Source organism: Anomalospiza imberbis, chromosome 16 (genome assembly GCF_031753505.1).
Source record: "Anomalospiza imberbis isolate Cuckoo-Finch-1a 21T00152 chromosome 16, ASM3175350v1, whole genome shotgun sequence".
NCBI classification, from domain to species: Eukaryota; Metazoa; Chordata; class Aves; order Passeriformes; family Viduidae; genus Anomalospiza; species Anomalospiza imberbis.
In genome coordinates, this window is record NC_089696.1 from 459,439 (window position 1) to 475,167 (window position 15,729).

General features: G+C 45.4%; 1 protein-coding gene across 30 annotated transcripts in view; it reads right to left on the reverse strand.

Moving 5' to 3' along the window:
- Positions 1-7,244, reverse strand: part of MAPK8IP3 (mitogen-activated protein kinase 8 interacting protein 3) — a 73,602-nt gene extending 66,358 nt beyond the window's left edge. For all 30 annotated transcript variants that reach the window (XM_068206399.1, XM_068206397.1, XM_068206395.1 and 27 more), the window contains exon 1: positions 6,844-7,244. In XM_068206399.1, coding sequence (XP_068062500.1) covers positions 6,844-7,161 — 318 coding nt within the window. In that variant the 5' untranslated portion in view covers positions 7,162-7,244. The remainder of the gene's footprint in view (positions 1-6,843) is intronic.
- Between the last annotated feature and the right edge of the window lie 8,485 nt (positions 7,245-15,729).

The following is a 15,729-nucleotide window of genomic DNA, read 5'->3' on the forward strand; positions in this document are numbered from 1 at the left end:
TTTTACCAGTTCAGAGAGAACGTTCGAATCTTCATCTAAAATAAATAACCTAATTAGGTATAAATTTCAAACTCAGATATCTCCAGAAACAATTTTTTGTGGTTGGTTCCTTTAATTTTACTATCTTCAGTTGCTGAGTTTTAATCATAAACTACAATATTGTGTGATTGGATTGTCAACTGATCATTTGACCATGATCAATTCTGAATCATGGTCAAATGAAATCACTGAAAAAAAGGCACAAGAGAAAATTGAGACACAATGATTAACATCCCCAAAATGTGAGCTTTGCCTCAGCCAGAAGACACAATGGGATCACCACAAATGCTCTCACTTGTGCTGTTTTCTATTTCTGAACAACTAAATGAATGTATTTTGGAAAAAAGGAAAAAAGTATCATAAATATATAAGCAAACATCTGCCTGCTTAGCAGAAAATTATCATTACAAGTATTACAGTAGTTCTGATGTAAATAAATAATCTGGTTTCTCCAGGACCAACAGCTTTTGTAAATCAAGACAATTGCAGAAGAGAAATCAAGGTAAATTGGAATAACCCTCTAATAACCAAAAAGACTCACATACTTTTTCTGTGGGTGAAATCTGACAGTACCTGCAGGCTCCAGGAACAGACCAAGAGGGCCTAAAGGATATGGAAATAGATCTGGTACCAAGTGAACCTGCATTTCATGCTTGTCAGTTATTTTCACCAGCCTGTAGTACAAAGGATCCAGGTAAAAGTATCTGGTCTCCCATATTCCACAAAGCTTTCTTCCTTGGATGGTATGAGGTCACCATCAGGCTGCAGAAATTCCCATTAATCAGCTATTTGTAAGGTCTGTTTTCAGAGTGGAGAAACAAAACACCTTCCCAGGCTGCAAGTCATTCCACAGAGAAAGCAGATACAAGGCAGGACAAGAGAAAGGACTTACAGTGAACACCAGGGGCTGGAGGCCACAACTATCACTTTTGTCATCCTTCCACCCCATCTCCCTTAAGAGAAGGAGGGTATGAGGTGGGACAATATTTAAGGCATCCCTTAACAAAGGGGAGGATTTTTACAAGCTCTTGTGCTGTTTGAGATGCAGACAGAAGCCAGGAAGCTCGCCGTATTGCCACCCAGTCGGAAAGCTCTTCGGGTACATGTGGCAGCCGCAGCACCCCTCACAAAGGACCAGCTCTTCCAAAATACTGCCACTGATCTTTAAACAAGACATCAGAACCTTCTTATTACATAAAAATTACTTACTGGTAATTGAATGTGCTTATAAGGTAGATAACAATGCAAACAGCAAGCTATAATGAGGAGTGATGGCCACAGAGACATGACAGCAGGAGACGGGAACACTGCTTCTTGTGGGAAATGATGACAACACCCAGGTGTCTGTCAAGTAAAAGTCCTATGCTTGGCAATGCCAGCAAAGGGCTTTCACAGTTCACATCCTGCCCCTGGGGAACACAGGCATATGCTGGGGCCACCCAGCTTGGCAGAAAACTGGGGTTACTGGTGGACACCAGGTTAAACATAAGCCAGTGATGTGACCTTGAGGCAAATAGCATCCTGGGCTATGGCCAGCAGGTTGAGAGTGCTGTGCCCAGGGATGGACTCTCCAGCACAAGGGAGACAAGAAAGAACAGACTGGAGAGAGAGCCCTGTGAAGAGCCCCAAGGATAAAAGGATTGGAGTACCTGGAAAGAGCAGGCTCAGGGGGGTCTCATCAATGTATATAAATACCTGAAGGGGAAGTGCAGAGATGAAGGAGCCAGTCTCTCTCCAGTGGTGCCCAGTGACAGAACAAGAAGAAATGGGCACATACTGGAACACAGGAGGTTCCCTTTAAACATCAGAAAAGCATTTTTCCCTATGAGCACTGGCACAAGTTGTCCAAGGAGGTCTTGTAGTCTCCCACCATCTTGGAGATACTCAAACACTGCTTGGACACATTCATGGGCAGCCTGCTCTGGGTGACCCTGCTTGAGCAACAGAGCAACAGGTTAGAGCAAATGAGCTCCAAAGGCTCCTTCCAACCTCAGCCAGTCTGTGATTCTGTCAAAAGACCCATAGAGAAGCCCACAAGACAAGAATGCTGAAGAGGGCCTATTGGGAATGTCACAGGAGGCAGGACACACTGCTTCAAGGGCTTACTGTGCTGCTGAACCCCACACTGCACCCCAGGCAGCTCAAGGCAGCACTGCCCATCTCCTGGCCAAGTCCAACATCAACTCAAGTCCATTAGAACTGCAGCCCAGCAGGCTCTGCCACACATTTACATGCTGACTCCTCTCTCCAAGAGCCCGGCAGAGGCCCATGACACTGACATGGCAGCAGCACCTGCCCTCCAACACCTGCAGTCTGGAAACACACCGACCACCCCAGCAGTCAATATATGGGAACAGCCACTGGTACTGAGATAGAGGTTTTCCCAGCCACATTCCAATGGAAGTTGCTCCCAGGTGCTGCTGGGCTGCCACAGCACAGAACACATGCTACAAAAAGCCTCCAGGAGGGGTCAGACCTCCGGACCAGAACCAAGTCCTTACCTCTACACCATACCTACGGGCATCTTCAATGATCACCATTTTAAACATTCTGATGAGCATGAACTCATGTTGCCAATCAAATAACACTCTTGCTTTGCTACTAAGGCACTTTGTGTTCTGTGGACAGCCACCACTATTCCCTTGGGATGTAAATTTCCCTAGAAGCAGTTTTCAGGCAACAAGAGGTCTGAAGGCACCTCCCACATGGCAGAGGCCCATCTGGCTTTCCTAACTCCAAGAAGCCATGCTAACATACCCCAAACATCCCTGTAAAGCTTTTATGTGCATTCACACATGCACATTCAACTTGGCATCAGTGCCCAGTGTGATGAACAATCACTGCAGAAATCAGCATTTAGGGCACACAGCAATCCTTGTATTCAAGAGAGGAAGAACACAGAGCATTAGGAAAGCAGCTTGCATAAATCAAAATGTCTCATTAAGAATGGACCCAAATAAGGCCTCTTTTCCCTGGGGATTTCTGCAGGTGTCCCTAGACCTTTCCTCATCCCAGCTCTACACCTACATGCTCCCTGAGCAGACCCCAGAAAGGAACAGTATATGCATGTTGGACCCAACTGCCCCAGAGCCACATGCCAACTGTCCTGCTGCCAACCAATCACTTGCACACTGCCAACTGTGTCTATCCCTTCAACACGCAGGACCTTCACTTGACCTTTCTCTCTCTCACTGTTCACCAGAAAGACACCCCAAAAAATTTAAATAACCCTTTTATTTAACAAATATGTCTGAAAGCAGCCACTAGTTTCCTAAGTTATTTGGGGCAGCTCCTAAGAGAACAATCACAACAGCTTCATTTCCTTAAGAGATCAAGCTAAACCAAATACTTAGCCAGTAAAAATAAGTAATGTCCTACGCACCAGTGCAAACACCAAGGCCACAAAGGTGGTAAAGGAACTGGAGCGTCTTGCACAGGAGGAGGAGCGGAGAGGGCTGGGGCTGCTCAAGAAGGCCCTGGGAGATCTGACCAGGGTGCTCAAGTACCTGCTGGGAGGAAGCAAGGGTGAGGGGGCCAGACTCTGCTCTGAACAGGAGGCAATGGGCAAAAGGGAAACCACACAGAATTCCATCTGAACACAAAGACACACATTTTTCCAGCGTGGGGTCAGACAGTGGGACAGGTGGCCCAGAGAGGCTGCATGGCTCCATCCATGGAGATGTTTAAAACTCTAAGCAGGTCCTGGACAACCTGCTCCAGCTGCCCCTAACTGAGCAAGGGTGTAGGACTCAATCTCAGGAGATCAAAGACACACTAGAGGAGTCATGATTCCACAGACCACCACACTGCACAAGCAATAATGACCCTACATTCACACATATGTATTCTATGTTCGTATGAAACAGATGGAAGAAAACAAAATCACCAAAAATGTGATGCAATCCCGTATCTTCAGTAGCTGGGAGGTCATGGAAAATTGCAATATTCTGTACTAAGCTCCGTAACAACAGCAACTGACAGCACTGCCTCATGCCAAGGAACTTCTATTCTAAATCAACTTGCCTGGATGTTTCTGCTGCCCTATTTTAGGACAAGTGAAAAACATGGAATCTCTACAACCTAAGCATTTAGAAAGTAAAGCATTAATTTGCTTTTGGCAAAGATTGATTTAAAAGACAATATACAGAATTGTCTTAAGACAGTAATTTTGAAAATGAAATATTCCTTTATGGCCCTAATGGAAAGGAGGTTGTTTCTATTCCTGTGGCAGGGGTGTGGGAACTAGATGATCTTTAGGATCCCTTCCAACTCAAACTATTCCATGTTCCTATGATTCTACGATTAACCCTAATTTAACAAACCATACCTGTACAGTCAGTTTGTGCACAACTGCTGCATAAAGATGAACAGCAAGGTGTGATGGCTCTGCACAGTGGTAATCAGCCAATACAATGCACATTTTAATGCCAGAACAATGGCCACCTGTGGTTCCAGTTACTTTGAATTTAATAAATTAATGTAAAGTAACTATAACTCAGGGTCCTTTGACAGGATACTGCAAGAGAACAGATCCCTTTTTCATCTCCAGCCTCTCAGTGTCAATTCAATTGTAGTAATTGGCACTTATACACAGAGAGGAATCAAGACTGAGGTCAAATCCTGTTTCCAGGGGAGGATCTTCCCACTTAGAAGTGAAGATCCCACCCAAGACTTGAGGCACAGCCCAGGAAAGTGATGCTGCTGGAGAGATGGGATGGACAGTCCCTGGTCACTATGGCACTGTTTCAGAGCAGCAATGCACGTTCTGGGAAGAGAACCGTTTTCTGGGTTTTGATTGTGTACTATTACCTGGTAGCCAGCAGAATTCCTTAGACTTTCACCCCCATAACACCCAATTTACTGCAGGGTAAGTAGTGCATGAGAAACAGGTGCAGATAAATAATACACTGAGGGAAACAGCAGCCGTGTATTCCATGTATGACCTTGTAATAAGGGGCTTGTAGAGGCAGAATTCTCATTTACTGACATAAGAAACACATTATCTATTCCTTTTTGATAACAAATCTCCTTGCAGACACTTCTCTCACTTACACTGAGCTGTGTGTACTGATGACAGAGTATCTTCTTCATCCTCATCATCACTGTCACTTTTTAAATCTCACTTTCTAAAAATACCATTGGCAAATGGTATTCTGCCATGGTTCTGAAGTTTCCTTGCAGGGAATGTAACTGCTATCAGTACATTTGCTTCCAGAAAACATATCCTGTATCTAGTAAGCCCAGAACAGAAATCCACCCCAGTCGAAAGATGCAAGATGATTCCAACTGGACTGTTCCAACCCCCATTGGCCGTCCCATTTTTTTCCCATAAATAGTGCACTTTAAAAATTATTTCTCAGAAGCAGCAAAATGCTGTCCCTACAAAACATAAATAAGCATCATGTACAGAATAATTTTTCGACCCCTACAAGCATTCAAAAGAATTTTAGGATCATTTACTAATCTATTAATACATACTTAAAACTTGGGACTGAAACTTTTAACTGACTGGCTCTTGCTTTCAGTATTAGTAATGGACCACAAGTGTCTTCCCCACTGAGTTACCAAGCTTCTTGCCTATGATTATTAAGCAACACGAACATGTCTGTGAAAATCTCACATCTGCTTTACACCATTCTCCAGTTCAACAACTGTTTCATTACTACCACTTCTTTTACTTTATTAATTACCCCATATCAAATCAGAAATTGACTCCTAGGAAAGCAACTGAATCTTAAATCTTCTGCTCTTCCTTAGTCTTAAAGACAGAAAAACCCCACTTTTGAAGAAGTTTAAAGGAGATGATGTGGTGGGGGTGATGTGGTGAGGATGGACTGTTTTCAGCAACAAAGCTCTATCCCAGCTCACAGACTGTCACTCCAAGAGGCTGAACAGCAATTCCTATGGCTCCCAGCCTTCAAGGCTGAAAGGATGCTCTATTTCAGCAGGGACAGGCGCAGATGCAGCAAGATGACAGAGTGCAGATCACCTCCCCTCTGTCTTGTCTACATCCGAGTCCCTGTAACCGGAGGATTCTTCCTCTCCATCAGAGGGATTGGATTTCTCATGAGCCACTTCCAAACAACCCCACCAGCTGAGCAACCCTGCCCCCGCTCTCCCGAGAGCGCATCCACGCTCCAGGAAACAGTTTTTATACAAATAAGTTTCAAAAATAAGATGCTATACTCTAAAGGCAATTCCTTGCTCCAACGAAACAGCCTACAGCTGACATTGAGAATGCTGGATGACTGCACAAATTACCCATTTTATAAACTATATTTTACACCACAAATTATGCTGACCCCACCGGATGCTGTTGGCATTGCAAAGTGAATTCCTAATTCCTCAGGAATTCCACAGGATTGCAGCTATTGTAGTTCGGGTTTTTTCCCTCCCGCTATCACGGGGCAGCTCAGCCGCAGTGGCCCCGGCCCCGCGATGCGGCGCAGGAGCCGAGCCGGGCCGGGCCGGGCCTGCCGGGGCCGGAGAAGTCCCGGGGGCAGGAGCACCGCGCCCCCGCGGGAGGGGATGCGCCGCGCCGCGCCTCGCCTCTCCCGGGCCCGCCCTCGCACTCCGCTTCTAGAAGATGCCGGAGATCGCTGCCCTGGGGCGCCTACCGCCTCCCCCCGCCTCCCTTCGAACCAGGCCCACCGCGGGGGCGCGGGCAGCAGGTCGAAGGTCTGTGAGAGGCGGCCGAGGCCGCAGCCCTGAGCCGCCCCCGCCACCCCCTCGGCCCTCCCACTCCCCTGCATTGGGGCCCCCGCCCGGCCGTGGCCAAAATAGTCGCCGGGCGGCGGCACTCACCTCCTCGGCCTGCTTGCGCAGCGCCTTCTCCCGCTCGTACTGCGTGAGCAGCTGCTCGTTGTCCTCCCGCAGCAGCTCCAGCTCCACCTCGTGCTCCTGGTTGTCGGTGAGCACCGAGTCCAGGTTCTCCAGCACCGTCACCACCAGCGGCATCAGCTCCTTCACCACCTCCTCGTCGTAGCAGTGGATCAGTCGCTCGAACTCGCGGTAGATGCTGTTGGCGAGGCCCGAGACCCGCTCCGACATCACCGACCCCGAGCAGTAATCATCGCCCGGGTACCCCCCCACGCCGCCATCGTCTAGCTGGATCTCCAGCATCCTGCCGGCCGACAACCCTCGGCCCCGCTCCGCTCGCCTCCGCTTCGGGCCCCGCTGACGCTGACGCCGCTGCCGCCACCGGGCGCTGCCCCGCCCCGCCCCGCACGCCGCGTCAAGGTCCGCGGGCACCGGCCGGGGCGGAGCGCGGCGGCACCGCCCAGAGCTGCGAGATCGGGGGACTGCCCGTGCTGAGAGCAGGCCCGGCGCCGCAGTGCTTCTTGCGCTGGAGACACGAGCGGCAGCGGTGACTGCGAGCCGTCCGCGCAGCTCACCGCGCCGGGAGCGAGCCCGCCCGCGGCCGGTCCCGAGCCCCGCGGCAGACAAAGCGCTGCGCACCGGGGCTCCACGCAAGGCCCCACGCTGCGGCGGCACGCGCAGGGACACCGAGCAGGAGCCAGCGCATGCCCGGGTCGCGCCGCATCTCGGACGCGCACTGGCTCTGGGAGGCGCGTTAGAGACCCGTCACAGCCGCGGTAGTTGTATTTCCAAGATCAGACAGCCGTAGTTACTACAGAGAAAGCAGACAAGGACCTGTTCAGTCAGGGATGAACAGAAAGCCAGAGGGCCAAATATGGCCGTCTCAAGTCTTCAAAGAAAATTCAGCACAACCACCGAATTTAATCAGTAGATTTCCCAAATCAACAGCAGCACACACCAAATTACGGGCAGCAGCTCCAGCAAATTATGGGCAGTAGCCTCCAGCACCCTCAGCAGGTGTCACAGAACTCAGAGTCTGTCACATCCTGGGCTCAGCTGGGCTGTAGAGTTGGAAGAAGACAGCAGGAATTTGGGCTGTACAGTTGGAAGAAGGCAGCAGGAATCATTCTTCTCTGTACTGAAAACAGCCTGGAAGGACAGAGAGATAAGGGGTTGATTTTGGAAAAGGCTTCCCACACCTTCATTTGGCTTAGAGCTCTGAAGAAGAGTGTAATTCCAAGGTCGTGACTAGCAATGACCCTAAAAGCTTCATTTGCACAAAGGAAAAGAACTTTAACCCTACCCAGAAAGCCTAATGCCAATGGGAATATCACATCTCACTGGCAATTAAGTATTTTAAGTTTTAATACTCTTTTGTTCTATGTTACATCATTATAGCTGACTACATACTTATAGAATCAGAGCATAACAGCTTTCAGACAGCTACTTTTATAGCAAAAACCTATTTGTCTTTAAAGAACAATTGAAAGGGAAGGAATGGAATGGAAGGGAATAGAATAATAATGAAATAGGTGTAGCTCACTTGGAAGGGTCCTACAATAATTGAGGCTGAGGTGTAATTAGTTATGGGATGGATCACCAGTAGATTATGAGGCATCTAAATGTAACAACCAGATTTTTGAATGTTTCCACACAGAGCAGACCCAGCCAAGCACATCAGAGGGAGTTTGAGCATAGATACAAGAAACAAATGTGAAATGAATGTGAAGAAACTCCTGCTCAAAAATTTAAAACCCGATAAGTCACCCATGTTGGGCCTTGATTCACTCTGTCTTGTATGGGAAACTTTATAGACCAAGAGTTGTTTATAGTTGTGTCATTCACAACAAACACAAGAGTGTGCTTTATTAAATGCAAGATTGCATTTAAAATATTATGAATAAAATGGTACAGGTGAACAGAGAGAGAAGCAAGGCAGACAAAGAGAGAGGTAAGACTTATTTACTAATTCCATATTACACTGAACTTCTAATCTCCTGTAATCTAGAGAGCATGTAAAAACATTTATAAAGTTTTCTTGCATTTTTCCCACATACATAAGAAACTGAAACAATGGACGTGACACAAACTAAAGCCTGTTGAACCACAAAGACTGATGAGCTCACGGCATTACCCAATCTTCTGACTGTAATCCCAACAGGTCTAGCAGGCATCCCTGACAGGAGGGGATATCAGCTGAAGTGCATCCTCCTTTCTACAACAGAATCCTGGTTCAGATCCAGTGACATTGTTAAAGCTCCTGCTGAAAGACAGTGATTGCCTTAACTTAAATTGTACATTAAAATATACGTTCCTATATTTATAAATTCATAAATAACTTCAAGTCTAGAGATCAGTCAAGAAATGTCAGGAATGTTAGTGATTTACTAAAGAAATATGGATATTGATCTAGCACCGATATCCAACTGTGACGGACAAAAGCTTTCTAACAGTTTGAAGTTAGAAAGTGTATGTTTATTGCGACGTCAGGCAGCGTGTGGCATAGCTCCCAAATGCACACTGCACCTTTCAAATGATTACAGAATCCTTTTATCCATGCAAGTATTGAATACCCAAAATACAAATACATATTCATAATTTTGGTACATCCCATTCCTCGCTTCGTATGCTAATCATTTCAAAAGCTATTAAGCATGCGTAGTTTGTTCCTTGAAATGGGTCGGTGGTCCCTTTCATGGGGAGGGGTCCCAAAATGAGGAAGGAAATGAAGTCTTCCCATTCTGACCTTTCTACCTTTTCAATGCAAATATGACAAATGAACCTTGGTAGAACTCCCATTCCCTGTTTTCAATTGGTTTCAGAACAGAGGAGGCCCACAATTGTCTTATGTTCCTAAAAGCTATTTGTCAGTTTCTATATTCTTCATTATAAACCCAGCTAACTGAACATTGTGTTGACAAGCAATCAATTATTAGTTAACTACTAACTCTTAACTTCATCGAGGCCTACTCATTCATTTTCATTAACTCTAGTAAGGCTTATCTCTAACTAAAATCTTAGCTCCTCTAAAATCTCTAAATCCCTTAAAGTTTATGTTTCATTCCCCACTTCTTCTTTGAAATGAGTAAATTCTTTTACTCAATATATAGATTCCTCTTCATCTGCCCAAGACATGTGTCTAGTGTCTCTCAAGGCTAAACCATATGCTTTTGATAGCAAAGATAGGACCATCATTCATCGTATCATCTTCCAATTCAAACAAGAATCACAATAGACAAAATCAAGCTTATTCTAACTAAAATAAGCAACACAATGATAAGATGGATTAAAGTATTAAGTATGCTTGTTGCTGTTGGTGACCATCCAAAAAGCACATCCCACCAATGATGAGACGAGTGTTCCTCAAATTGCTTGAAAACTCCTTTGATGGTTTCTGTGTCATGGTGTATAGTGATTCTCTAATCCCTTTCAAAATTTCTCTCAGTTCTTGATGTTTTAACAACTGAGCAACTAAAGTCAAATTCATTCCTATGGGCACAGGCACTATTTCCTGTACAGTAACTAAATTGGCTTTTATATACTGGTGTGATACTACAGGTGCCCGATAGGAGAAGTCACATCCCTCAATTTTGACAAATTTACAGACACAAAAATTAAATTGAGTCTCATTCATGCTTAGATTGTCTATCATTACAGTGGGGCATGCTGTCCTGAGACAGACACAACCTTATCCTATATATACAAGCAAAGTTGTTTGATTGCCTGAATGTGTTTCAAAGTGGCAAATGCTTTGGTCCGTATCCAGACATGTATCTTTATTACTTTCTAATGTCAAGATCGTACCCTTTTATTGTGCATCCCTCTAGTTTTAGTCTAAACTCAGGACATTTACTCAAACATTTGTCACAGCATTCAGGGCTAATCCAAATGAGTTTCATGGGTGGATGATAAGCCTCATGGAAGCCATCTTGCACAAATGCATAGTTACATCCCCAAACATTTCTCCCTACCCACAAACATGCATTTGTGACCTTCTCCATCATGTCCATGATTTCCATATGTCCATTTATTCGCTGTTCCGGGTGAGCCTCAGCTTCAGTTCGTTGTCACCTGGTGTCACTTTCCAGACTCCCTCAGGGGCTTTCTTCACTCGGGAGTGATGGATCCAGGCCTTCTGTTCTTTGATCTTGATTGCAGTAAAGGTAGTGAGGAGCACCTGGAAAGGTCCTTCCTGGAACCACTGCGGTTCCAGGTTTTTTTCTGCAAAAGACTTAACATATATATAATCCCCAGGTTGTACATCATGTACTCGTCCATCTAATTCTCTGTTTTGAGCTCCAGCCACATATTTTTCAACTTCCTTCAGTTGTTTATTCAGGGCTTCCATATACTTATATAGGGTTTCCTCCCCTACTTGTGTCAGTGTGGTTCCTTCTTGAACCGCATATGGTCTCCCATATAATATTTCAAAGGGGCTCAATTTTTCTTTTGTCTTTGGTTTTGTCCGAATTTGCAATAATGCTAATGGGAGAGCCTGGGGCCAAGGCAGGTTTGCTTCTTGTCTCAATCTCACAATTTATTGTTTAATCAAATGGTTCATCTTCTCCACTTGGCCACTTGATTAAGGATGATATGGGGTATGTAGCTCCCAGTCTATCTCCAAATGGTGGCTAATTTGTTGCACAATTTTGGAAACAAAATGCAGCCCTCTATCTGAGGATATGGTGGCTAGAACTCCAAACCTCGGTGTTATCTCTTGCAACAGTGCTTTGGTTACCTCTCGTGCTTTGGCTGTCCTAGTAGGAAAAGCTTCTGGCCAACCTGAAAAGGTATCAGTCAGTACCAGGAGGTAACGATAACCCCCCTTCCTGGGTAATTCTGTGAAATCGATTTGCCACTGCTGCCCAGGTCCGCAACCTTTCCCAGTTTGTCCAACTTTAAGCTTTGGGACGTTTTTAGGATTAGTTCAGAGGCAAAGGCTACACTGACGAGTTACCTGTATTACTGTGCCCTCTAGTTTCCTAGCTATAATTTTTCCTTTCAGATGGTTATACAGGGCATCTACTCCCCAATGTGTTTTTTCATGTTCTTTTTGCACTATTGACCACAACAAATAGGAAGGCACTACAAGTCTCTCTTCCTCTGTTACAGCCCATCCTTCTTGATTATAATTTGCCTTTTCTGCCTTAATAAGTTTCTTATCCTTTTTATTATACACTGGCTTACCTTCAGTAGAGATCTTTCCATCTGGGATCAATGTTGCCTCCACTGTTTCCTCAAATACCTCACCTTTGGCTGCGTCTTTTGCCTCTCTGTCCGCCAGCATGTTCCCTTCTTCCAATTCAGAGCTCACTTTTTGGTGTGCCTTAATGTGCATGATGGCTACTTTCTCAGGTAGTTGTACTGCATCTAGTAGTCTCAGTATCTCTTGTGCATGTTTAATATTCTTCCCTTGCAAATTCAATAATCCTCTCTCTCTCCAAATGGCTCCATGTGTATGAACCACCCCAAATGCATACCTTGAGTCCGTACAGATGTTAATCTCTTTTCCTTTTGCCAGCTCTAAGGCTCGAGTTAAGGCAATTATTTCAGCCTTCTGTGCAGAGGTGTTTGCTGGTAAGGGTCCAGACTCTATTACCTCTCTGCTTGTGGTAACCGCATATCCAGCGTGCCTTTTTCTACTGATGACATAGCTGCTTCCATCAGTAAACCAGGTCTCAGCACCTTCGAGTGAGTTGTCCTTCAGATCCAGGTGGCTGGAGTAGGTGGCTTCAATGGTCTCCAGACAGTCATGGATCACTGGTTCTCCCATACTCCATCTGAGGAAGGAAGCTGGATTCACAATGTTAGTTACCACAATTTCAACATCATCTTGTTCTACTAGTGTGGCTTGGTACTTCAGAAACCTCTGTGGAGAGAGCCAATGTCCCCCTTTTGCCTCAAGGACTGCAGACACTGTGTGGGATACTAGCACAGTCGTCTTCTGGCCCAGGGTGAATTTGCGAGCTTCCTGGATGTTCATTGCCACTGCTGCAACAGCTCTGAGACATCCTGGCCATCCTTTAGCTGCCGTGTCCAGCTGTTTGGAGAGATAAGCCACTGCTCCCGGTACGGGCCTAAATTCTGTGCTAATATTCCCAAGGCAATCCCTTGCTTTTCATAAGATAACAGGAAAAATGGTTTACTCACATCTGGAAGGCCTAAAGCCGCAGCTGACAGGAGGGCTTTCTTTCATTGGTCGAAGGCTTGAGTTGCTTCTTTTGTCCATTGGAGATCTCTGCTCCCTTCCGTGATCAGGATCATATAAAGGTTTAACAAGTAACCCATAGTTATAAATCCATAGTCTGCACCACCCTGTCATGCCTAAAAAGGTTCTTAGTTCTTTCACTGTCTGAGGTCTCGGGGTCTGGTATATTGCCTCTTTGCGATCTTGCCCCTGAGTCCTTTGTCCAACACTCACTTCATAACCCAGGTAAATGACTGTTTGCCTCACCATCTGGGCTTTCTTCTGGCATACTCGATACTTCTGGAGGTCTAAAAAGTTTAGGAGGCTTACCATCCAGTCCACACATGTTTCCTGGGTCTGAGTGGCTATCAAGAGGTCATCCACGTACTGGAGCAACTGCCCTTCTCCTGGTGGAGGTTCCCAAGACTCTAAATCCTTGGCAAGCTGTTCCCCAAATATAGTAGGGGAGTTCTTGTACCCCTGTGGTAATACACACCATGTGAGCTGGTTCCTCCATCCAGTTTTGGGGTTCTCCCATTCAAATGCAAAAATTTTCTGGCTGGCTTCATGGAGAGGGAGGCAAAAGAAAGCATCCTTCAAATCTAAAATGGTAAACCAGGTTAGTTCAGGTGTTAAACAGGTTAACAAGGTATAAGGGTTAGCAACTACTGGATACAAGTCTTCAGTTACTTTGTTAACAGCCCTTAGATCTTGTACTAACCCGTATGACCCATCAGGCTTCTTTACTGGTAAAATGGGAGTATTAAAATCAGATTGACACTCTTTTAACAGTCCTATTTGCAAAAGGTTTTCTATAATTGGGCTAATCCCTTCTCTGTCTTCTTTCTTCAGGGGGTATTGTTTAACCCTTACTGGTCGTTCCCATTCCTTGAGCTTGATTTGTATAGGTAATGCATTCTTTACTCTCCCTGGTATATTAGAAGCCCATACCCCAGGGAATACTTGATCCATTATTTTCTTGAAGTTTTTCTCTTCTTCACTTACTGTTTCAATTTCCTTGGTTATTAACATTAGGCTTAACAACTCCATGTATTGTTGGTTCTTTACCTCCAAGCTAATTTCCCCATTTTTAAATATTATTTTTCCATCCAGCTGCTCTAGCAGATCCCTGCCCAAAAGTGCAGATGGTGTGTTAGGCATATATAAAAATCGGTGAATTCCCCATTGCTTTCCCAACTTATACTTTAATGGTTTGCAAAAATATGCCCTTTCAGATTGACCAGAAGCCCCCTTTACCATAGCATAATCATTTGTTAGAGGTATTAGGGCCTTATTCAACACCGAAAATGTTGCCCCTGTGTCCACTAAAAATTCCACTTTCTTTTCGTTATTCCCCAGTTTAACTATAACCAGAGGGTCCCCTAGGGTAGGGCCCTCCGGTCCTCCTCAGTCCTCCTTCGCATGAGCAACCACCCTTTCTCCCCCCTGATCGCTTTTTCTCTGTTCATCACCCCTTCTTCATTCTGGGCACTGGTTTTTCCAGTGTCCAAATTTCTTGCAAAATGCACATTGATCTTTTCCCAGTCGGGGAGGTCCTTGTCTTGGCGGGTCTTGCTCACATTTCTCCTTTCCTTCCTCCCTTACTACTGCTACTAATTTCTTCATCCCTTGTATATATCCTTCATCCCAGTTACTAAAGACTCTCCATGCTTTATTCAATAGAGTCTCCAAGTCTCAGCTATTTGGGCCCCGGATCTTCTGAAGTTTCCACCTGATATCCCCTGTGGATTGTCCTAAAAATAAATTTATTAGTTGTTGTATTCCTTCATCCGATCCAGGGCCTAGGGTGGTATATCGCCACATTGCGTCCCACAGGTGATCTAAAAATTCAGAAGGTGTTTGAGAGGGACCTTGTTTAACAGCATATAAGGCTGACCAATTTATGGTTTTAGGAATCGCTCATTCTAGTCCTTTCACTATAAAGTCTTGATATCTCTTAAGCTGTGCTAATTCATCGGGTTCATTGGGATCCCACATTGGATCCTGAAGAGGAAATACCTCTTTAATATCCTCTTGTGCTGATACGCAAGCATCGTCAGCTAAATCCTTGGCTACCTTCAAAACCAACTGCTTCTCTGTTTCTGTTAAGGCATCAAGCAGTAACTGCATGTCTGCCCAATCAGGTGAATGCTGCTTAACCATAAACTGAAGCCTTTTGGCAACCCCTATCAGGTCATTCCAATAACCCTTAGCAGTCTTTTCCTAGCCTCCAAATCTATTGAAAAAAAAGGGGGACCTTAATTATCCTTGGTTCCCCATCAGAGGTTATAGCCTGCCTTAAGGGTGCTTGTATGACTCTTTTAATTTGCTTTTTAGTTGTTTGTGGGGGTGGCTTCATTCTAGTTTGCCTTCTGGTCCTTGACGCTATTGGACCTTGTGGGGAAGGCTCAGGGCTTGGTCCAGATTCATCCCATTCACTATCACTACTAGGCAACGGTGGATAAAGCCTCGTGGGTTCCCTTGATTTAGGAGTTGGTGGGGAAACCCCTACTTCAATTGCTGTTTTCCCCAGGGCAGATGAACCAGAAGATAAGTTAGAGGAGGCCAGAGATGGTGAGGGTTCTGATTTTACTTGTTTTCCTACCCTCTCCTCTACCCTCCCTTCCTCCCGGTTTCTAGGGGGTGGTAAAAGTGCCTCTACTGTCTCTTGTTCTAAGATCTCT